General features: G+C 38.6%; 1 protein-coding gene across 11 annotated transcripts in view; it reads right to left on the bottom strand.

Annotated features, from left to right (window-relative positions):
- The window catches only part of PCSK5 (proprotein convertase subtilisin/kexin type 5), a 489,089-nt gene that overhangs the window by 385,934 nt on the left and 76,999 nt on the right, over positions 1–26,156 (bottom strand). For all 11 annotated transcript variants that reach the window (XM_036855671.1, XM_036855664.1, XM_036855665.1 and 8 more), the window contains one exon: positions 20,446–20,559. In XM_036855671.1, the coding sequence (XP_036711566.1) occupies positions 20,446–20,559 (114 nt within the window). The remainder of the gene's footprint in view (positions 1–20,445; positions 20,560–26,156) is intronic.

Genomic DNA, 26,156 nt, shown 5'->3' with positions numbered 1-26,156 from the left:
CATACAGGATAAACCCAAGGAGAAACACGCCAAGACACATAGTAATCAAAGTGGCAAAAATTAAAGACAAAGAAAAATTATTGAAAGCAGCAAGGGAAAAACGACAAATAACATACAAGGGAACTCCCATAAGGTTAACAGCTGATTTCTCAGCAGAAACTCTGCAAGCCAGAAGGGAGTGGCATGATATATTTAAAGTGATGAAAGGGAAGAACCTACAACCAAGATTACTCTACCTGGCAAGGATCTCATTTAGATTTGATGGAGAAATCAAAAGCTTTACAGACAAGCAAAAGCTAAGAGAATTCAGCACCACCAAACCAGCTCTACAACAAATGGGAAAGGAACTTCTCTAAGTGGGAAACACAAGAGAAGAAAAGGACCTACAAAAACAAACCCAAAACAATTAAGAAAATGGTAACAGGAACATACATATCGATAATTACCTTAAACGTGAATGGATTAAATGCCCCAACCAAAAGACACAGACTGGCTGAATGGATACAAAAACAAGACCCATATATATGCTGTCTACAAGAGACCCACTTTAGACCTAGGGACACATACAGACTGAAAGTGAGGGGATGGAAAAAGATATTCCATGCAAATGGAAATCAAAAGAAAGCTGGAGTAGCTATACTCATATCAGATAAAATAGACTTTAAAATAAAGAATGTTACAAGAGACAAGGAAGGACACTACATAATGATCAAGGGATCAATCCAAGAAGAAGATATAACAATTATAAATATATATGCACCCAACATAGGAGCACCTCAATACATAAGGCAACTGCTAACAGCTCTAAAAGAGGAAATCGACAGTAACACAATAATAGTGGGGGACTTTAACACCTCACTTACACAATGGACAGATCATCCAAAATGAAAATAAATAAGGAAACAGAAGCTTTAAATGACACAATAGACCAGATAGATTTAATTGATATATATAGGACATTCCATCCAAAAACAGCAGATTACACGTTCTTCTCAAGTGCGCACGGAACATTCTCCAGGATAGATCACATCTTGGGTCACAAATCAAGCCTCAGTAAATTTAAGAAAATTGAAATCATATCAAGCATCTTTTCTGACCACAATGCTATGAGATTAGAAATGAATTACATGGAAAAAAACGTAAAAAAGACAAACACATGGAGGCTAAACAATACGTTACTAAATAACCAAGAGATCACTGAAGAAATCAAAGAGGAAATCAAAAAATACCTAGAGACAAATGACAATGAAAACATGACGACCCAAAACCTATGGGATGCAGCAAAAGCAGTTCTAAGAGGGAAGTTTATAGCTATACAAGCCTACCTAAAGAAACAAGAAAAATCTCAACTAAACAATCTAACCTTACACCTAAAGAAACTAGAGAAAGAAGAACAAACAAAACCCAAAGTTAGCAGAAGGAAAGCAATCATAAAGATCAGAGCAGAAATAAATGAAATAGAAACAAAGAAAACAATAGCAAAGATCAATAAAACTAAAAGTTGGTTCTTTGAGAAGATAAACAAAATTGATAAGCCATTAGCCAGACTCATCAAGAAAAAGAGGGAGAGGACTCAATAAAATCAGAAATGAAAAAGGAGAAGTTACAACACACACCGCAGAAATACAAAGCATCCTAAGAGACTACTACAAGCAACTTTATGCCAATAAAATGGACAACCTGGAAGAAATGGACACATTTTTAGAAAGGTATAACCTTCCAAGACTGAACCAGGAAGAAACAGAAAATATGAACAGACCAATCACAAGTAATGAAATTGAAACTGTGATTAAAAATCTTCCAACAAACAAAAGTCCAGGACCAGATGGCTTCACAGGTGAATTCTATCAAACATTTAGAGAAGAGCTAACACCTATCCTTCTCAAACTCTTCCAAAAAATTGCATAGGAAGGAACACTCCCAAACTCATTCTATAAGGCCACCATCACCCTGATACCAAAACCAGACAAAGACACTACAAAAAAAGAAAATTACAGACCAATATCACTGATGAATATAGATGCAAAAATCCTCAACAAAATACTAGCAAACAGAATCCAACAACACATTAAAAGGATCATACACCACGATCAAGTGGGATTTATCCCAGGGATGCAAGGATTCTTCAATATACGCAAATCAATCAATGTGATACACCATATTAACAAATTGAAGAATAAAAACCATATGATCATCTCAATAGATGCAGAAAAAGCTTTCGACAAAATTCAACACCCATTTATGATAAAAACTCTCCAGAAAGTGGGCATAGAGGGAACCTACCTCAACATAATAAAGGCCATATATGACAAACCCACAGCAAACATCATTCTCAATGGTGAAAAACTGAAAGCATTTCCTCTAAGATCAGGAACGAGACAAGGATGTCCACTCTCACCACTATTATTCAACATAGTTCTGGAAGTCCTAGCCACGGCAATCAGAGAAGAAAAAGAAATAAAAGGAATACAATTTGGAGAAGAAGAAGTAAAACTGTCACTGTTTGCGGATGACATGATACTATACATAGAGAATCCTAAAACTGCCACCAGAAAACTGCTAGAGCTAATTAATGAATATGGTAAAGTTGCAGGATATAAAATTAATGCACAGAAATCTCTTGCATTCCAATACACTAATGATGAAAAATCTGAAGGAGAAATTATGGAAACACTCCCATTTACCATTGCAACAAAAAGAATAAAATACCTAGGAATAAACCTACCTAGGGAGACAAAAGACCTGTATGCAGAAAACTATAAGACACTGATGAAAGAAATTAAAGATGATACCAACAGATGGAGAGATATACCATGTTCTTGGATTAGAAGAATCAACATTGTGAAAATGAGTATACTACCAAAAGCAATCTACAGATTCAATGCAATCCCTATCAAATTACCAATGGCATTTTTTACGGAGCTAGAACAAATCATCTTAAAATTTGTATGGAGACACAAAAGACCCCGAATAGCCAAAGCAGTCTTGAGGGAAAAAAATGGAGCTGGAGGAATCAGACTCCCTGACTTCAGACTATACTACAAAGCTACAGTAATCAAGACAATATGGTACTGGCACAAAAACAGAAACATAGATCAGTGGAACAAGATAGAAAGCCCAGAGATAAACCCACGCACCTATGGTCAACTAATCTATGACAAAGGAGGCAAGGATATACAATGGAGAAAAGACAGTCTCTTCAATAAGTGGTGCTGGGAAAACTGGACAGCTACATGTAAAAGAATGAAATTAGAACACTCCCTAACACCATACACAAAAATAAACTCAAAATGGATTAAAGACCTAAATGTAAGAATGGACACTATAACACTCTCAGAGGAAAACATAGGAAGAACACTCTGTGACTTGAATCACAGCAAGATCTTTTTTGACCCACCTGCTAAAGTAATGGAAATAAAAACAAAAATAAACAAATGAGACCTAATGATACTTCAAAGCTTTTGCACAGCAAAGGAAACTACGAACAAGCTGAAAAGACAACCTTAGAATGGGAGAAAATATTTGCAAGTGAATCAATGGACAAAGGATTAATCTCCAAAATATATAAACAGCTCATTCAGCTCAATATTAAAGAAACAAACACCCCAATCCAAAAATGGGCAGAAGACCTAAATAGACATTTCTCCAAAGAACACATACAGATGGCCATGAAGCACATGAAAAGATGCTCAACATCACTAATTATTAGAGAAATGCAAATCAAAACTACAATGAGGTATCACCTCACTCCTGTTAGAATGGGCATCATCAGAAAATCTACAAACAACAAATGCTGGAGAGGGTGTGGAGAAAAGGGAACCCTCTTGCACTGTTGGTGGGAATGTAAATTGATACAGCCACTATGGAGAACAATATGGAGGTTCCTTAAAAAACTAAAAATAGAATTACCATATGACCCAGCAATCCCACTACTGGGCATATACCCTGAGAAAACCGTAATTCAAAAAGACACATGCACCCGAATGTTCATTGCAGCACTATTTACAATAGCCAGGTCATGGAAGCAACCTAAATGCCCATCAACAGACGAATGGATAAAGAAGCTGTGGTGCATATATACAATGGAATATTACTCAGCCATAAAAGGGAACGAAATTGAGTCATTTGTTGAGACGTGGATGGATCTAGAGACTGTCATACAGAGTGAAGTAAGTCAGAAAGAGAAAAACAAATATCGTATATTAATGCATGTATGTGGAACCTAGAAAAATGGTACAGATGAGCCGGTTTGCAGGGCAGAAGTTGAGACACAGATGTAGAGAACGGACATATGGACACCAAGGGGGGAAAACTGCGGTGGGGTGGGGATGGTGGTGTGCTGAACTGGGCGATTGGGATTGACATGTATACAGTGATGTGTATAAAATTGATGCCTAATAAGAACCTGCAGTATAAACAAACAAACAAACAAAACAACTAATACTAAACTTTCATTGGGTTATTTGTATGGAAATATGTTAATATAAATGTTTCAGACATTACATGAAATTTCTAAAAATCTTATATTTGTATTTGTATGGAAATATGTTAATATAAATGTTTCAGACATTACATGAAATTTCTAAAAATCTTATATGTTCTGGTATAATGTTATAAGTAATAATCCTAGTTATTACTTTAAAATGTATATCTCAGAAATAACTAATTTTCTTGTCAACTGCATTATTATGAACTTTCATCAAATCTTTAACTGTGGTCATTTTTAAGTCTTTTGTCATTTACAGACAGTTCTGGGTGTACTCTGATGCTTTTGCAAATATGTTCCTATAAAAGGGTTTCATCTTCAAGAAATTCATGGAAAAGACTCTGACAAGTACAGGTTTCTGGTAACTGACTGTACTGCTGAACTGAATGAATAAGCATTTTCAGAACTCTAATGAAAAACTGATGAACTCATAAAAGTGCTAACAAAAGATCAAGATGAAAAAAAAAAATTAATTACATGGGACTGAGTGAACTGATGAGGATGAGTATAATTTTTGTGACTTTCTGTCTGAATTAAAAAAAAAAAAATCCCACAAGGACTCAGAGGCAAAGAATATACAAATCAATTTTCACTGCAAAGTAAAGGAGCTGTTACAGCGGAGGATTACTGGACTCAATGTCAATATTATGACATAGTATGAGTGTGTTTCATGTTTGGTAATTGCAATCATTGTTGCTTTTGTTGTGGTCATCCATGTACAATGCTTGGTGTCAGTCTACCTCTTGTAAAGATTAAAAAATAATAATAATAAAATAAATAAATAAAAACAAAATTACAAAGTGTCCAAGAGAGAATTGATTCAACTGGAAATATAATCAGGAGCACTGAGGAAAGACATAAATGTACGAAAAGAACAAAAAAAAAGCAGACGTCAAAAGGATCCGAGAGCAAATAACTAATAAAGAAAATAGGCAAAGAAGATCTAATATGCTTATAACTGTGTCTAATTTTTAATAGTACGCTTTAAAGAAAAATATTTCCTGGGTCTCTAGATCAAAAAAAAAAAAAAAAAGAAAGTTACTGGCAAGCAAAGAAAAATCAACCACCAAGGTATCCTTCAAGTTCCAAGCCTATACAGTTATACAGTTAAGAACTCAGGGAATACTGCTCTTGCAATCCCATCCTAGGTAGTCTAGCAGGCGATGTGCTTTATCCAATCAAGATCTGACTTGCAAAATAACTGAGGGTATGCATGAAATATATTTAAATATACACCTAAGAATAAAATCAGCAAATCTAAGTAAATCTAAGAATAAAAGCAAAGGTGGAAACAAGGATGGAAGAAGAGTAAGTACATGCTATGTGTTCTGACAAAGTAGGAATAATGAACTTAAAATGGGGGGGCAGTAAAAGAAATAGAAATGTTAAAATAGAATAAGCTAATGAATTGTCATAGACTTAAGAGTTAAAGTATATGGTTTAAACTTGATAAACCAAATATAGAAGCCTAAGTGAGAAAAGAGAAACTGAGATGTAAGGTATTTTTAACAATCACTAAAATATTATTTTACATATTTTATATTTTTTATTTATATTTATTTTATTATATTTTATATTATATATTATAATATAAATCTTCCCCAAAGCCAAAAGAAATTATTTTAAAAGAGCAAAAACAGACCACGTAATGAAACACAGTAAAAATAACACAATACATATCATATCTATCATAATAGGACAATATGACAATAATATGACAGAGTTGAGACTTTTTGGTCATATCTATAAATGTAACTAAGCTCAAAAGTCTCCACTGAAAGAAAAATGCATTAAAACTGGCTCACAAGGCAGAATCTAACTCCTAAAACAGAGTAATTCAAATGTCCAAGAATAAAGGGTTATGGTAATGCAAATGATGTAAAAGCAGGCATTGTGATTCTGACATCAGCTAAAATACACAGAAATACCGTTTCTCACCTATCAAACTTGCCAAAATGCAGCAATTGACAACAGGGCAAGGTGAGGGGAGCAGGTCCTCTCAAACATGGCTAATGGGAATGTAAACGGCCCTAGACCCCGCTGAGGGGGATCAGGCAAGATCTAATATTAAAACTACATTTGCGGGGCTTCCCTGGTGGCGCAGTGGTTGAGAATCTGCCTGCCAACGCAGGGAACACGGCTTCGAGCCCTGGTCTGGGAAGATCCCACATGCCGCGGAGCAACTGGGCCCGTGAGCCACAACTACTGAGCCTGCGCATCTGGAGCCTCTGCTCTGCAACAAGAGAGGCCGTGATAGTGAGAGGCCCGCGCACCGCGATGAAGAGTCGCCCCCACTTGCCCCAACTAGAGAAAGCCCTCGCACAGAAACGAAGACCCAACACAGCCATAAATAAATAGATAAATAAATCCAAAAGTTTAAAAAAAACAAACCAGACTACATTTGCTTCTACCTTTTGACTGAGCAACCCCACAGCTAGGAATTTACTCTGAAAATACACCTCCAACAACACAAAAACGTATGCACAAGGCTACTCAGTACGGAGTTATTTGTAAAAACAAAATATTGAAAACACCCTAACTGCACATTTATCAATGTCTAGTCAAATAAATTATGGTAAGTCTACCATAACACAGCTGTAAAAAAAGAATAAGGATCTCTATGAACTAACATGGAGTGATTTTCAGGTATATTAAGTGATAAAAGCAAAATGGAAAAATGCATTTATAGTATTCTCTGTATCTCATTTTGATATATATGTTTTATGTATTCCAAAATAAAAGTAATAAGATTAAACATATAATGATGGGGGAGGGAGCTCTAAAACTGAACAGAACGATCTAACTGTATATAAATAATGACATAATCATAGAGGGAAAAAGCATTTATTAAAGCAACTTTTGACTCAAGTAGTGTGACTGTATTGCCTCAGTGGGATATATTCTAAGAATAAAAAGAAATCTTGAATTCTACGTAAGTAGGTTTGTGGTTGTCGGTGGCATTGTTGTAGTAATTCCAATACGTTTTTGTGTGTGCAGTAGTACATTTATTGATATTGATGAGAACCATGGTTCTCACCGAGGTGGGGAGGGGAGAGAAATATGAAATGGGCTAAGAAGAAGAAGCCATGCTCTAGGATTAGAATTGAAGGTAACACTAGGAATTCTAGATATACATCCCTCAGCTCTGTCCACTGAAAAAGAGCCTACAACCAAGGACACCCTTACCACCAGAATCTTGACTTTTAAGTATCATTCCTCAATAAAAGAAACCATCTACTTGGAGAAATGGCTATTTCTAGGTCTGAGGCAGAGAGAATACAAGGTGAACATTTTGTTGTGCCATAAAGGAGAAAGCACTAAGCACTAAAAAAATGATTGGGGTCTTCTCAAAAGGACTCTTCAGTCAACTTGAAAAGTTACCCACTCACCAAACCTGGGACAATTTAAGAACCAAAAAACAAATAATGTCAGTAATGAATCATTCCATTTTAAAAGAGTACATGAACTCATAATGATATTAAAAGGTAAGTGGAGTGAAGAAGGGATTACAGAATTAGAAAATCATCGTCTTGTGACCACTGATCTAATGATTAATTTAGGCGGACATCATCAATAGGTGCTAAAACCTTGGGGAAAAGTTGACAGGAAACAAGGTAATTCACAAGTCTCAAACTATTACCCCTCAAATTTCCTATTAATTAGAGAGCTAAAATGTGCCTTTACAATGGAGAAATCTAGCAGATACCTCAACCAACCAAAGAAATAAAGTTAACATCACCAAAAATGAAACTTCTAACATTCTACCTCCTAATATGAATCACTGAAAAAGGTATCATCTCATCTGGGTAGTTTTCACACCAAAAATGTTTTATCCCTCTAAAGTCCTGAAAAACCATCAAACAAACATTCAAATAACAAAGTGTGAGTTATTTTACAAACTACCAACCTGGACTCGTCAAAATCATCAACATGAAAGACCACTCCTCACCACTCCCCACCCCCAGTAGGGCAACTCTTCCAAATTAAAGGAGATAAAAGGATAGAACAAATAATGTCAATGTATGATTCTAGGTTCTGGATCAAAAGGCACAGATCTATTAAAAATATTTTTGTGACCATTGGGGAAATCTGAATATGGACAGTAAACTGGGTAAGATCACTGTTAACTTTCTTAGAAGTGAGAATGGTACCTTGGTTATATAGAAAAATACCATTCTTAGGAGAGGCATCCTGAAATATTTAGGGGTGTATTTTTACCATGTCTGCAACTTCTTTTCAAAATTCAGGGGGAAAAAGTGTGTGTGTGCAAAGAGAGAGAGAATATTAATTTTTGGTTAAATCCAGGTGAATGCAATGTGTATATGTTCCTACTATTCTTTCCATTTGTCTATAGATTTCGTATTTATCAAAACAAAACACTGGGGGTAAAACATTACAGGCAAAATTTAAAAAAAAAATAATCAAAATGTTAGGCCCCAAAGGGCACAAAGCATAGAGCTCAGGACATAATGACAGATTTCAAGATGATCCAGGGAGAGGCAGTTGCCGTCTAGGCACACCAGGACCCAAGAGGAAGCCAAGCCAGCGCCTACAGACCACCCACCGCCTTGTCCACAGATACTGCACGTTGCCCTTGCTAAGGCGGCAAGCCAGCTATCTCTTCTTTAAGGCTCTCTGGTGAGGGCTTCTCAACAGCTGCCTTCACTCACTCTGCCAAGGAACCTGCATGACGAAGATGCTCACCCAATACCAAGATTTCTGTTGGGGTGGGGTGACCTCCCTTCCTGAGCCTCACGATGCCCTGTGCACTTCAGTTATCTCTTACTCACTCTCCTTTGAAATCACTTTGTCCCAAAGGTATCCCCAGCAGGTTGAATTATGCCTGATACGGACGAGGAGCTCAATTCATGTTGTTGATTAAATAAAATAATCATCAATTTACTTTTTTCTGTGGGAATTACATTCCCTGTTGCTTTCCTACATTTTCCCTCCTGTTACACATTGAATTAATGCTTTTATTGAGCATTCTATGGTAACTCCTAGTTCTTAAGTCCTGGGAGGACAGAACTAATTCAGTGTTCATTAGTGTGTATGACTAGTTTAAATGATTTGCTCACTGCACATTTCTTTTACTTGTCCAGAGAGTATCAGGTTTGATCATTACGGATCGCCTTAATCTCTCATTTTCTTGGACAAACTTCCACAATTATAAATGTTTCTAGTCCTGCTTTTCTGTAATATTTGTAGTGAAAGCTGGTGAAATAGGGATCAGATGTGATACACAACCTGGAATCTAGACCATCGGGTGTGTGTGGAGTAACAGGGATACAAGTTTCTGATAATCTGCATGCAAGTGTTTTTGAACTGAATTGTTCATCATGGAAAGAAAGGGCTGTCTGAGTAGCGTATATTTCTGGTGACTGAAAATATACAGGGTGGGTATTGAGCATGAACTGAGAGCTTCAATTAAGTTATTTTTCAGGCCCATCCCAATCTGGTGGTCTTTGAGGGTTTTCTTGTTTTTCAGTATCTTCTTCTTAAAGACTACATTCAAGGTACTAACTGCAGAAACACACACAGCATGTTTTTCTGGATAGTCCATGGATGTGAAGCAGAAGGGCCTGGGCTACGGAGCACAGGTGTGAAAGCAAAATGAGAATGGGCATATAAAACATTTCTACAGAATAGGAATGACATTTAAAAAATTTGTATACCTGCTATGTTTAACCTACTACTTCTAAGAGTCCTGCTGAATTTCTTTAAGTTCACTAAAAGATAAGGATGATTTCTCTATCACTAGGTAACAAACCCAAACATCAAGTTTTTAAGACACTAATTTAACTAAATTTCAGGAAACCACGCAAAGAGATCATTAGGAGAACACAGTCCTATGCTACCCGGGCATAATTTTCTTTTCTTTGCTTCAGACATGCTAATTCGGTACGTCTGGATCAGAACTTCTATCCTGGTAGGCTTTTTACAAGACATGCAATTCACCTCACCAGAAAACTAAAACAGAAAAGAAAGCCCCACAAAGCTACATTTCTTCCAAGTAGTCTTTAAGATTATTCTGTAAGTTTTGTACCAAATATTTGAATAGACACCATCTAAACTGACTAGTTTTTCTTTTTTTCCTAGCATAAAGGAAGAAATTAGGTTTCTTATTGGGTTCTCCTTCTTTTAATCAAGGAAAGAATAATCAGTAAATGCATTTTGTACTTTGTCCACATCGTCTACCATAAAGAATAGCATCTTTGCATTATGAACCCAATTTGATTCTGACCTATGTAATTAAGTAATCAAATCCTATTTCTGGAATTTATAGTTTTATTCTACTTGCCTCAGTATAATTTGATTTCATCTGGTATGGAGCAGCTCTTGGTGCCCATACCATTTGCATATTAGATTACCTATCGCTAGCCTAGAATTCCAAACCCAAGGCTGAGATAGTCTACCAAGGATTTTTTTTTTTTAACATCTGAGAAACTGGAAAAATCACATTGAAGTGCATGTGTATCCTATTTGAAGATGATTATTACTTTCTCGTCCCCGGGCAATTTAGGCGTTTTCTTCTTTCTGATTCTTCTCATCACTGGATTGCTAAGAATTATTTCTCTTACTCCATTAACTTCCCAGCCAAGTTCACTGCCAACCAAAATTAAGGAAAAAACAGCATTCCAGACACCTTCCTCTCAGATAACTTTAGAATTGAATTCTCAACACAGGACACTTGAAGGCACCATCACCTTTCAGGAAAAGCCAAACTCAGTTCTGTGAATTTGGTCTCAATGACCAACTCTCTCCTCACTTCATATCCATAAACATTTATGGAGTACTTACTAAGAGAACCCTACTCATTGGCAAAGAAATATGTTAAAATCAACCAAAAATGTGCCTTGATCACTAGAACTAATCCCAATACTGGGTGAAAAGTAAATAAGAAATGAGGAATTCAGAGAAACTTTGATAAAAGAACTTGAATCAACATGTTAAGAAGACAACCACAGATTAAATGAGTTCAATGGTCAATGCTATCTGTTCTCCAGCAGAAAATGCGTTACTAATTAAAGAAAAATCACTAAAATCTTGATGAAAACAACTTTATGTTAACAGACCCTTCATCATGTTAGAGTCAGGCCCAAAGGGCCAGACTACAGACATACTTTTACTCTTTGAAAGTAAAGCTGAGAAGATAAACTACCAGTATGGAATAAGTTATGTCTTGCTCAAGGAAATTAATAAAGGTCGTAATAATTTGCACCAGGCAAGAATGAATATTATCTGAAGTGATTTTTTACTGGTCTCTTTTAGAAGCACTTTGACTAGTTAATTATAGGTTAACTTAATACCTCTAATATACTGACTTCCATCACAAACATCACATGGGGTAATGAAATCACATGAAGTCATCACAATCATCGTGAGTTGATCAGCAAGTTCCAATTAGGGTTCTGCTACTGGTACCCTCAGTGGACTACCACCAACTGAGCAGACAAACTGCCTATAACTACCCTAACCTCTGCCCATAAAATGCTCCACTTACTCTTCATTAAAGAAAGCACCGTTTATGGAATGTAAATTGATACAGCCACTATGGAGAACAGTATGGAGGTTCCTTAAAAAACTAAAAATAGAACTACCATACGACCCAGAAATCCCACTACTGGCCATATACCCTGAGAAAACCATAATTCAAAAAGAGTCATGTACCAGAATGTTCACTGCAGCTCTGTTTACAATAGCCAGGACATGGAAGCAACCTAAGTGTCCATCAACAGATGAATGGATAAAGAAGATGTGGCACATATATACAATGGAATATTACTCAGCCATAAAAAGAAACGAAATTGAGTTATTTGTAGTGAGGTGGATGGACCTAGAGTCTGTCATACAGAGTGAAGTAAGTCAGAAAAAGAAAAACAAATACCGTATGCTAACACGTATATATGGAATCTAAAAAAAAAAAAAAAAAGTGGTTCTGAAGAACCTAGGGGCAGGACAGGAATAAAGACGCAGATGTAGAGAATGGACCTGAGCACACGGGGAGGGGGAAGGGTAAGCTGGGACAAAGTGAGAGAGTGGCATGGACTTATATATACCACCAAATGTAAAATAGATAGGTAGTGGGAAGCAGCCGCATAGCACAGGGAGATCAGCTCGGTGCTTTGTGACCACCTAGAGGGGTGGGATAGGGAGGGTGGGAGGGAGGGAGACGCAAGAGGGAAGAGATATGGGGACATATGTATATGTATAACTGATTCACTTTGTTATAAAGCAGAAACTAACACACCATTGTAAAGCAATTATACTCCAATAAAGATGTAAAAAAATAAAATAAAATAAAATAAAAAAGAAAGCACCTTTTACTATTTTATCCTTGGTGTCAAAGACATTGAAAGTACTGGGAAAAAATAAATCTCTGCTAAATATGAATGAATGAATGAATGCATACATGAATAAACATTTGCCTAATAGGAACTTTCATTCAGTTGGGATTTTCCAGGCTGTGAAACAAATATGGACTTACAGTTAGGATTCAAGTTTGCTTTTTCTTGGAATTATCACTTATGAGTATTTTTCTTTGGTGTTAATTTATTCACTCAGTGAACACAAAGTTTTAATAAAGGAGGAGCATTATTCCAACTCAGGCACTCATGCGTTCGGCTCCCCAGATACACTTGGCGGGCATCTGGGAACTTGGGTTTGGGGAGGGATCTCACCATTTCTTCATAAGTATGTCTCACTGTGTCTAAACTGGTTACACAAACAATACGGTTTGTGCTGAACGCCTCTGAGAGTATGGAATTCGGGTACATGGAAGGCACCGGGTACCTACACGACCAACCCCCAGTAAAAACCCTGAGCACCAAGTCCCTCACGAGCTCCCAGGTAGACAACATTTCACATATGTTGTCACAATGCAAGCTGGAGGAATTAAGTGCTTTCTGTGTGACTCCACTGAGAGAAGTCTCTTGGAAGCTTCAGCTTGGTTTCCCCTGGACTTCACCCCATGTGGCTTTTCATTTTGCTGGTTTCGCACTGTATCCTTTCACTGAAATAAATCATAGCTGTATGACTCTTATGCTGAATCATGTGACTCCTCCCAGTGAATCACCAAATCTGGGGGTGGCCTTGGGGACCCCCAACAAGGGGACACACTGAGATTGAAGTAGTAATGAAACAAAAGCATGGGATACAACAGTCAGGAACTCATGGGGTGGGTCTGAGCTGGAAATCAAGACCTGGGCCTACTGGTGGTATGTGTCTGTCTAAGACGCACTCTCTAGTTCAACTTGCCATGTGGACCTAGAGGAGGTTCAAGCAGGAATGAACTCAAGAAAGCATCTAGTCCAGATTCCTCATTTTTTCAGATGAGCTAAGGTTGAGAGAGCTAAAATACCTTTCCACAGGACACAGAGCTAGTTCGAAGCAAACACTGGTCCACCAAAACCACATCTCAACCCCCAGTAGTTCCTACCAGGAAATCACTTGCTGCCTGGCTGGAGTCCATCCTTTCTCAGAAGCCCTCCTACTTACGTCAAGACGGGCCACATGGTTGCAGATTTACGCCATGTTGCATTTTCAATTAAAACAGCTAAATGGGGTGTTGTAAAAGGATGATTTCCAAGCTGCCAGGACAATAATGCCACAAACTCCACCAGATTTTATTAGAGTCAAATGACAGTAAGTCATTAGGAAAATGTGTGCCAACCACAGAAACAGCAATGCCTCACACTCTTGGAGAACTGAATACCATCCAGTTGGCTGAGAAAGAACCATGTGGCTTACAATCATTTTTCACAATTACTATCCTAGCTAGTTCATAGTTTTTGGCAGATATACCTCACACGCATAGCCGAACTCAGCTAATTTTCACTCTGCTGATCGACAAATATGATTTTTTTTCCTCAAAGAAACCACCCAGAGAGCTTTCATGAAATTTGAGGTAGTGCAACAAAAAATGAGCCCATTTGTTAAAACCTGGCTTTAAAAAATGCATATTAAGCAGGCCACCCAATATTCATTAAAAAAATTCTGTGTTAAGAATACTAGTCATGGGCTTCCCTGGCGGCGCAGTGGTTGAGAATCTGCCTGCTAATGCAGGGGACACGGGTCCGAACCCCGGTCTGGGAAGATCCCACATGCCGCGGAGCAACTAGGCCCATGAGCCACAACTACTGAGGCTGCGCGTCTGGAGCTTGTGCTCCGCAACAAGAGAGGCCGCGATAGTGAGAGGCCCGTGCACCGCGATGAAGAGTGGCCCCCGCTTGCCGCAACTAGAGAAAGCCCTCGCACAGAAACGAAGACCCAACACAGCCATAAATAAATAAATAAATAATAAAAATAAAGGAATTCCTTTAAAAAAAAAAAGAATACTAGTCATACTACTATAGTCTGAGAATCAAATAGCAAGACTGCACAAGGCCTTCTTTGCTTTCCTCTTTGGAATTGAGCTTGCCTTCCATAAGGCAGGAGAAAAAATTTTTTTAAGTTCTTTACTATGGGCTTCTCCAAAATCAGTATTAGTTCTTAACAGTTAGACAAGAAATACTGTACAATGCTATAACACGTTCCTAAGGCAATAAAATATTTACATGACTAAAGGAATAAAAGAGCTATTCTATTAAACTTATATTTTCCTCCAAGTTTCATTTCCAGTTTGCCTTCCTGGGACTCTTTGTCAAGAGCCTGAGTACAAATTTCATGTATGAATGTGTTTCAGGATGACTTCAGAAAATATAAAATCTACTATAAATTGAATAATCCCTCCCACAAAGAGAAACATCCTGCCAACAAAGGGGAACTCCCTCCCCCCCACTCTGTATTTCAAATGCAGCATCTGCCATAACTCTGTAAGGGATGAAGGGACACTATTAGGACAGGATTCACAAGGGGTTTCAACTGTATACATAATGTTCTATTCCTTAGATTGGGGGTGGGTGGACCTGCATTTGTGGTATTCTTTCAAATTTTTGTATGTCTTAAATATTTTGTAACAATTTAAAAAAATTTAACTCCCTGAATTTGCTCAATTGGCATTCCCAGACCCTTGAGGAGGCATCTTAGCCTTGTTATCTCTAGAGTCAAACTGAATTTTCTTCAGGGGGTCAAAATGGTCCATTATACCAGCTGGGTACATTAAAACCATGTCTATTACACTGAGTTCCCAAAGACTTGGCCAAATCTTCACAACCTTTCCTATCAGATATCCTTTGTCTGTGGAACATCTTGAAAGACTATATAAGCCAAGGATATTTCTCAATCAGTGCAAGTAAAGTGAAAATATCTTCTTATATTAAAGCTGCCAGCTTCCCAAATAGAAAATTTTGTAAGAAAAAGGTATAAGATCAAGAGAAACAAATTAAATCGACCAAGTGCACTTTAAAGTGTCTCATAAGTTTTTAAAAAGCTCTTCTTCCTCCAACTGATAATGGGAAGATGGAGGCCAGCTGTGTTCACATAAACCTCCTGTTGAAAATATGATAGAGCACGGAGATCTCAAAGCAGTCCTGAGAGTCAAACAGCACCAGCTGAACTGGGAACTTGTTAGAAATGCAAATTCCCAAATCTCCGCTGGGGGGCGTGAGAGGGGTGGGCAGCAATCCCTCCAGGTGATTCTGATGCCAGCTAGTACGAGGTCCAGGGACTCGGAAGTTGGAAGTCTAGCCTCTGGAGTCAGAGTGACTGGGTTTGAATACCAGGATCTGCCCCTGGTAAAGAGTGTGACTTTGGGCAAGTTACTTAACTTGTCTCTGCTTTATTCCTCAGTGTAAAATGAAGACAATAATAGTTCCCAGCTCACTGGAACGCTGGCAATAAGATAATATTATACATGTGAAAGTTTGGCAAAATGTTTGACAAAGACTCAATAAACATGAGCAATTATTTTCTCTACATGATCACAGATGTCCAGTTTACTCATCTATTATTTGATTAGCATTTACCACAGACACGGGCAGTGAATAACTCAGGACTCTGGCTGCATACTAGAATCACCAGGGAATTCTGATGAAATCCTACTGCCTGAGCCCTCCTCTATACCAAAAATAACAATCTCTGATAGTGGGACCCAAGCTTGGATATCCATTAAAATCTACTCAGGACGTTTTAATGGAAGAAGCAAATCTACAAGCAAAAATTACAACCCAAAGCCCATGGAGCTGGGTGTATGCACATGATCCCAGAAAAACGTTTAGGGAGGAGTCGTTGGCCCAGCAAACTTTCATTGGCACTTATGTATTCCTCTCCTGCGTTAACTGATCTTCTTAGGAAGCACGAATCATGTCTTCCTAAATCCTCAGTGCTTGCCACCATGCTGACAAAGAGGAGATGCTGGCGTCTGTCAGTGCAATAAGAAGCGAGCTCTGTTTCTACGCCTAGACCCTCCCAACTCCTGGAAGCCTAAGCACAGTGTTTCAGGTCAGAGGAGTAATTAGACAGCTGTCGTCTCCATAACAAACTCTTGAATATGTACCTTTCCTTGAATATACTGCCCAAGCCTCAAGGCTAGACATAATGGTTTCACATACCGGTTTCCAAAGGGAGGAGTGACAGGGACAAAGCTTTTAAATTAATTAAAAGAGACACTCAGGCACACTTCATGCCATTCTTTAATCTCTGTTCTCCTGTGATAAATATAGACTGACAGGACCAGGCCTAGGCTAACGAGCTGAAGGTAGGACCCTATGGAGGCTCACCAAGCAGCCCTCAGAAACACTGCAGCAGGGCCAAGGGCTCAGAAAAAGGAAGAAGGAAATCAGCACCTTCCCCAACTGTGTCACTCACACGTCACCAGAGCGCTCTGAAGGATGCCCACTGCACATGTGATCACACCCCCCTTCAACTAGTAGCAATTAAAACAACAGATAAAAAGAAAACAGCATGTATTATAATTAAAAAGAGAAGAATAATCACAATTATAATTTATTGAGAGTTTTCTAGTGTCAGGCAGTGTGCTAAAGGCTTCCTGTGCAGTATTTCACTTCATTATGGTAACCAGTTTCCCAACCATCTTCCCCTCCTAGTAGTATACGCATGCTTGTGTAGTTCCCTCACACACTGAATCAGAGTTCATACATGTGGCCAAGAGAAGATTACAGAAGTAACTGTGACTTCTGAGGTTAGATCATAAAAGACGTCACCGCTTCTGACGCAACCTCTTGAATCACTTGCGCTGGGGGAAGACGGAGCCATGGAGCCGAGTGGACACTCCAGCAGCCCCACGGTGAGGCCCACGTGGCGAGGAACCCGCCACGTGACTAGGCCACCTTAGAAGTGGACCCTCCAGCTCTAGTCATACCTTTGAGTCTTCCAGCTGAAGTCCCAGACATCACAGAACAGAGAAGTCGCCACCACTGGGCCCTGTCTGAATGCCTGACCCACAGAACCCAGGAGATCACTGTCTTAAAAACTGAGCTCTGTAATTTATTATGCAGCAATAGCTAACTCATACGTAAGAGCTAGATACTCTTATTTTATAGCTGACGAGAGTTTAACTGATTCAATCGTGGGCGTAGTAAGCGAAATAATAGGGATTTGAATCCATGTTTGCAGATTTGAAGTTCTGACTCCTATTCTGTCACCACTCCTGACAGATAAACATATGGTGTGTAACCTATTTCCCACCCCTTTCATTAAGGGAACAGTATGTATGTAATAGGAAGTTTTGAAGTATTTTGGTTGTCCCCAAGATACTTTGTCCATCCTACATGGCACCCACCATTCTGCCTTGTATTTCAGCTATTTCTCCATGGATAGATTAGAAGTTCCTGGAGGGTTGCAGTAGTGTCTTCCTTATGATGGTGGTTGTACATAGTAGAAGGATGGGGATAGGATGCCACTTTAATCCCCTGGACTCCCATCAGTCTGCCTGGTTTGGCATCTCTGCTCCACCACTCTCAGGCTGGGTGATCTTAGGCAAGTGGCCTAAATTTTATGAGCCTCAGATTTCTCACTCTTATAACACGGGGCCAATATTAATGCACACTTTTGTTCACACTACATTAGAAAAATATTAGCACAAATAAAGTATGAGCACATTGCCTGGCATGTGGTAAGTGCTCAATGAATGTTACCTATTTGAATTATTACCATCAAATATGTGTTGAAAAACATCCAATATTTTAAATGGCCAAACAAAAGCTCTTCCCTCTCAACCTTTCCTTACATCAAAAGAGAATTTCCAAAGAAATGGCAGTGGTTCCTGGGAGTGAGTGTATCTCACTCTATAAGCACTGAGACCTTTGGCGTCACCTTGGCCATGGCTCCTACGACAGCCCAACCTGCCCTGCTGGAGTGGGGAGAGGGTAGGGGAAAGCTGCTGTACATTTCCACTGTCCAGTGGGACATGTGCAGACGGCAATTTGGTTCTTTCTTGCAAAAAGAAACGTAAGGCAAGGAGGGTCTCACTCCCCCCAGCCTTATAAACAGGGGTGTAGGGGGATTTTGCTTGCATCCTATCTCTTAATCCCATTACATCCTTATCATCTTGTCAGCACAGACAAAGCTCCTTAGCTCCTGCCAACACTCCCTCTAATGCCTTCCCTTGTGGTTCACTCTTTCTTGGTCTTGGAGCTAATAAGCTGTCAAGTGTCTTACTGTCCCCTCAGGTGATTTCTACTCAAATGCTGTTTAGAGTCCCACCTCCCTTTGAACTTAGCTTTATGGCTCCTTTTTTTCCCCTTATGCATGAAAGAGTTTTCTGTGTAAAATTCTGTTTGGGGTCCAAAATCTTTCCACAACCTTCCACTTCCAGGTAAGACTAAGAAAAGGGAAATTGGGAGAAGCGCCAGCTACATTCACCCATCTCCAAATAAACACAAATTCTTAGTGTTGCTAGGTGCTAGGTTAGATTCTCAGATGGGAGGATATAAGTGACCCACTGCCCAAAGTAACAGAGGAGATTTAAAAATCCAACAACTATGAAACAAAGTGCCAAGGGAAGGATGCCAGGAGTGGCTGAGATAGAGGGCCCAGGAGAGCAGAGGAAGGACAAACACGGACAGGTGAGGACATGGGAGACAAGAAATAGTCAGCCTTGGGTGTGGGCTCTGAGGGACGGACTATCCTGAACCGAGGATGTGGGGAAGGGCAAAAGACCACTCTGGGCAGAAGGAATGAAATGCAAGGAGGCAGAAAAGCATCAGACAAGTATGTGGAATGCAGTGGATTTGTAGAGAAGCAGGGTCAGAGAGTGCAAAAAACAAGGTAGATTGGAGGAGATAACTCTGGCAACAATTTGCAATAAAGATTTTCAAAAAAGAGAAAAGTTAAGGTCTTTTGTAGATTATAGAGCAAATTGGTAACATATGAATTTCATGATTAAGTAACATATTCTAATCAATTTCTCAGGGATCATGAATATAAAACCCTAAGACTACAGAAGTGTCAATATATTTTCAAAGGAGGCGGCATCAAGTGAATTTCTAGATCACTCTTCCCAATATGTTAAATTTCCCTCACTGAAAGTTTTTGCTTGAACCAATGAACTAGCTACAAGTCAAATACTTTTCAACTGCTTTTTTCCTGGTCTAGTTTTAAAAATTGTTACCCAAAGTGAGAAGGCACATTTAGACAACTAAAGTCAGGAATCTGTTACCTACTTGCAAAGTCATCTCAATGAGTTCCAAGACCCAGTACCATTAACCAGGCTGGTTTCAGGGTGGAGTAGATGAGTACCAGAGGTGAACACAACTATTGCTAGGTCTCAGGGTGTCTGCCCTTAGTATATTTTTCTATCTTCTCGCCCAAACTTACCAAGCTACTACCCAGAGTAAGATCTCAAACACAAATACCTTCAGAATCAGAACTCCCTTCTTTCTCCTTAGAACCAGAGAGCTAAGTTCAAAAAAAGATCCAGAAACCATCACAGGCCATCAATCTCCATCTTGAAACAGGAAAAAGTCCCTGGTCACTGCTTCTGTGTCCTCCCGGTCCTAACAGACAATCCCTGCACAACACAGAACAGAACGCCGTGGCCCCAGGCCAGGCAAACTCACCATATACCACATGCTTGGCCACTTGGGATCATTGAAGTAAGTGGACTGGGCGTGGCTAAAGTCATAATCCCTCTTGGTCCGTTTTTTTACCACTTGCTGTTGGATCCACTCCACCTGCCAAGAAGGACATTTGGTGAGTGTTCAAGTTCCATCAGGGTTAGCACAACACAAATGACAGTCTGGGACATTTCCATCTTGAGTCAGTTCTGTTTAAGTCACAGGTTTCATTCTGGCAACTAGAATCTCCAGAGCATAGAGATTCCCTAGAAACCTGGTTCTATTTCATCTTTAATGCAGGTAGGCTTTGCAGCCTTTTATGATAGATCATTCGTATTTCTCAACAACATGCTCACCCCTTTAGCTTTTTCAGAAAGCATATTTTACTCCCAATTTATTGCAAATTGATCGTGTTAATTTTTAAAGCTAATTTATTCATCCTGACCTTATACTAAGGGCTAGAAAACTTCTCTAAAGGTCCAGATAATAAATATCTTTGGCGTTGCAGGTCATACAATCTCTGTTGTAACTACTCATTCTGCCATTGTAGCACCATAGACAGCACATAAACAAATGGGTGTGACTATGTTCCAGATGTATAAAAACAGGTGGGAGGCTGGATTTGGCCCACAGGCCACAGTTTATATCAAACATTTTAAATGGTCTGGGATTACACATCAAATTAAAAGAATCATCCTGGGATCAAATGCTCTAGGATCACAAATTTTTTTTTTAAAATGGCTGCCTACAACAGAGTGGTGGAAAAAGCACTATTCAGGTAATCAGAAAACCAAAGCCCTAGACTTGTCTCTGGTACAAAATTGGAGAAGTCACTCAACTGTCTGAGCCATAGGTTCCCTGCCAGCTCCAAAATTCAAACCCTCTACATTTGAGAAAGTCTTAACATTTAGCCACAATTAGTTTTTAAAAAGCAACTGGGAACTATGAGTTTAATACAGAATTGTAACCTAAATGGTATGGGTATGAATGGGGGTACTTTTAAAAACAGTTTATCATTATGGCAATATAAGTATAAGCATGTTTCATTTTGAACGGAGCATCTCAGATACAGTATCAGCCCGGTGGCATTCTACAATTTGTTCCTAAATTCTCTTTGTTTGATTTCTTCTTCTGGCCATAGCTAATTCAGTTGTAATACTCTAAAATGTTCCCTTCCACCATGTACCTCTACTCTCCACAAAGGAATTAAAAACTGGTGGGGGGAGGAAGACTTTGTGGTCCACTACTATGATCTGTGATTCCATACCTATCCATTCAATAAAGATTTCAGAACCTCTCTTGCCTACTTCAAAGATTACTGGAGGAGAAGGAATACTAAAGGACCAATTAACAAGCTCAAAATGCATAGCTATAAACAAGGTACTAAGGCCAAAAGCCCAACTAATAAATTTCTATGATTCTCATATTAGGAAATATTATTCAACAAGAAGACTGGTATGCAAGATGAATTTAAATAGTGAATTCTTAGTTACATCACTAACAAGGCAAACAGAATCACACAGCCTCCTAAATAAGATCTATTTATGATTTGGATCACAGCTAAGCATCATATATGTGCATTTTCTGCTAGGTAATTTAAGCAAAATTATCAGTACAGAGAAAAGTCAATAAATAAAAAATAATACACTGGAAAATGAAAGTTTTCTGTTCCTGCTTTAATTAATCTAGACCAAGTGACTCAGTGGCACTGAATCATTCTACGTCACACACACATGCACACACGTGTGCACACTGGATAAAAGGTATTACATGTTATTTCTTTAAACTATAGGACAATAGCTGTCAGGCAAGCTAATAAGGATCTTGTTTTTTCTTTACTCCAAGAGACTGCTATTTAGAAACCACACTGAAACTAATGGGGCATTAAAAATGTGTGTAATTTTTTTAAATGAAGAGAGTAGTTTTTAAAGTGACCATGTTTCTAAAAATACAGAACAAAATCAATTTCCTTCTCAATCAAAGTGGAGCAGCAAGCATGAGCTTGCATGTATTTTGTCTATTTCCAGAAAACATTTTAATCTCTTTATTTCAAACAATCTTTCTGAGGAATGAGTTTCATAAAGTCATTTATTCATTCAATATGCAGTAAGTGCTTATTCAATACCAGACACTGTACTGGGAATATAAAGATGACTAAGGATAATCTTTGCCTTTGATGGACTTAATTTTATCAAGGAATATTCAGCAATTATTCTACAATTCTCCGCTTCATAAAAATGTCATTATCTTCATGAATGACATGTGATGCAGGATCTATCACTATACTAATTAGACCATTTATGAAAATTTTGACTATGCAAATTACATTTACAGTCCTTATAGTACTGTCTCTTAAGACTTATCCCAATAAGATGGAACTAGTTCATATTTGCACACTTGGTAAAAGAAGGCTGCAGATCTGTTTAGACCAAATGCTTTTCAAACTAATTATATATTGGCAGTGGTCTTTCCTAAGAGAGCCTCCATAAATCCTGAACTGCCAACATACATGTGTTCGCAAATCAGAAGGTGTCAGATCTCGTGTGGACTCAATAAAGAGATGGCTCAAGCTCAGAACAAGTCTACAGTGGGGTAGGGTGGATAACTGTCTCTACAATGACACTGTAAGTATGTACTTCTCCCTACATGTGTGCGTGCGTGCACACACACACACGCACAACTGGACAAATGGGATAAGTATGTGAGAAAACCAAGTGACAGCCATTTTCCCGGATGAACTATAGGTACTAAAATAGAACAAAATACCTCACCAAACACCATCTCTTCTGTAATTTTACCAAACAAAAATGCTTAGTTACAGGGCTCAGTGGCTAGAAGGTAGCACAGCAAGTTGGCATCTACATTTGACTATAAGTCACTCTGTCTGATCACAGGGCTGCAATACTCAAGAAAAGTACAGTTGGGTTTTTTTAGTGTCAGATACCATGTATTTTGTTTCGGTGTTTTATGAGTATGAGTCTATAGCCCTACATTTTTGGGAAAGCGGGAAAAGCACCCTTTGGGTCTGAAGATTTCTATGACTGGAAAGAGCATATTTATATTTTTAAACCATTATCCATATGTCTGTCCTTGAGACCTTAAAAAAAAAAAGCTCAGAGGTAATGCATTATACAGATTTCACTTCTTGCCAAGAAGCCCAGTGCGAAGAAAAGCCAGTTAGAAATTCATTTTCATAAAATTATGGTCAGCCCAGGAAAAAAGGAAAACTGTGTGCTTTCCCTCACTGGTTTAACTTCTAAAAGTTCTATTTCCTATATATTATGGATCTACACTTAAGCCAGAGTATAAAAACCTTTAGACCTCTGAAATCAATCTAGCCTCCATTAATTAAGCCACATGTGTGGTACGGGGTGTTAAGGACAGCCCCTCCCTCTACTCACAGAGTTCACCTGCCTACATGGTCCACGTGAACAGTGGGCATTTGCCACTTCAGAATCTTTGTCTAAACATGTTCTCTTTCATCAGTTTCACTTGTCAAGCAAAGCACGTTAATTGATGATTATGGGAAGACTACCCACAGTCTCAGCTGAACTCATATCTCATGATTTTGGAATTTACCAACTTTCTGACACTATACACACAGGGAAGGAAATTTGTCAGCAATCAGAGAAAAGAGGATGTTAGTCTATGAATCTACATTATATAAGTTATCATATAAATATAAACAGAAAACCAATTGTGGTATCTATCACAAGAAAGACAAATACTGCATGGTATCACTTATATGTAGAATCTAAAAAAAAAGTCAAACTCATAAAAAAAGGTAGAAAAGTGGCTGCCAGGGGCTGGAGGTGGAGGAAATAAGGAGAAGTTGGTAAAAGGTACAAACTTACAGCTGTAAGATGAATAAGGTCTGAGGATCTAATGAATAACATGGTGACTATAGCTGATAACACTATATTGTATAAATGAAATTTGCTAAGAGAGTAGAACTTAAATGTTCTCACCAAAAAAAAAAAAAAAAAAAGATAAACATGTGACGTGATGGATGTGTTAACTAGATGGGGGATACTTTCAATAGATCAAATATATCAAATCACAATGAGGTACACTTCAAATATTTTACAGTTTTATATGTCAATTATGTCTCAATAAAACTGAAATTTAACAAATATGTAGCATCTCCACAGTGAGGAGAAATCAGCCCTTTAGATATTAAAATATATTAAAGCTAATGACTGAAACACATACTGCTAGCAAATGTCTACAGGTATTGATATATCAATGGAATGGGATGGAAAGTCAAGAAACTGACAGAAAATATGTAAGAATATAGCATATGATACGGCTGCTATCCTAAAGCAATGGGGGAAAACAGATTACTTTATAAAAGATGTTGAAACACGAACTAACTGGGGAAAAAAATAAAATTAAAACCATTCCCACATCTTAATCAGGATCAGTTCCAAATGAATCATATTTAAAAGTAAAGTAAACAAATAAACCCATATAAGCCCCATGAGAAACATAGGAAATTTTGAAAAGTAACCTTAGAGTGGATGATGCTTGTCTAAGTATAATAAAAATCACAAAAGTGATTTGAAAAAATGGATACATTCAACTACAGAAAACATAAATTTGGCGTGGCAAAAATTACTTCATAAACAAGGTAAAAGACAAACTAGAGAAACATTTATAGCTGTTACCATGGACAAAGGCTCTTTCCCTCAAATATAAAGAGTTCCTGGGACTTCCCTGGTGGCGCAGTGGTTAAGAATCCACCTGCCAATGCAAGGGGACACGGGTTCGAGCCCTGGTCCGGGAAGATCCCACATGCCACGGAGCAACTAAGCCCGTGCGCCACAACTACTGAGCCTGCTCTCTAGAGCCCGCGAGCCACAACTACTGAGCCCGTGTGCCGCAACTACTGAAGCCCGCGTGCCTAGAGCCCGTGCTCGGCAACAAGAGAAGCCACCACAATGAGAAGCCCACACACAGCAATGAAGAGTAGCCCCTGCTCGCCGCAACTAGAGAAAGCCCGCATGCAGCAACAAAGACCCAATGCAGCTAAAAAAATAAATAATTAAAATTCAAAAAAAAAAAAAGAGTTCCTACAATCAATAAGAGAAAAATTCAATAGGAAAACAGGCAAAAGAGAAGAGTACAATTTACCTCCAAAAAGGTAAATCAAGTTTCTTAAACATATAAAAACATGCCTAACCTCATGCATATAAATACAAAAAAGCAAATTAAAACCACACCAAAGGCTTCCCTGGTGGCGCAGTGGTTGAGAATCTGCCTGCCAATGCAGGGGACACAGGCTCGAGCCCTGGTCTGGGAGGATCCCGCGTGCCGCGGAGCAACTAGGCCCGTGAGCCACAACTACTGAGCCTGCGCGTCTGGAGCCTGTGCTCCGCAACAAGAGAGGCCACGATAGTGAGAGGCCCGCGCACCGCGATTAAGAGTGGCCCCCGCACCACGATGGAGAGTGGACCCCGCTTGCCGCAACTAGAGAAAGCCCTCGCACGAAACGAAGACCCAACACAGGTAAAAAAATAAATAAATAAATAAATAAAGTAACTATTAATTTAAAAGAAAAAAAAAACCACACCAAGATACGGCTTTTCACATCTCACCTTTCAGATATAAACATTCTAAATATTGATGCCATACTACTAGGGAGGAATGATAAAATAGTCATCCTCATATAATGGGGATGGGAATGTAAATCTATACAACTCTATGGACAGTAA

This window comes from Balaenoptera musculus, chromosome 6, assembly GCF_009873245.2.
Source record: "Balaenoptera musculus isolate JJ_BM4_2016_0621 chromosome 6, mBalMus1.pri.v3, whole genome shotgun sequence".
Taxonomy (NCBI): Eukaryota; Metazoa; Chordata; class Mammalia; order Artiodactyla; family Balaenopteridae; genus Balaenoptera; species Balaenoptera musculus.
The sequence above is the reverse complement of the archived record's forward strand: the minus strand, read 5'-3'. Positions and strand labels throughout refer to the sequence as shown.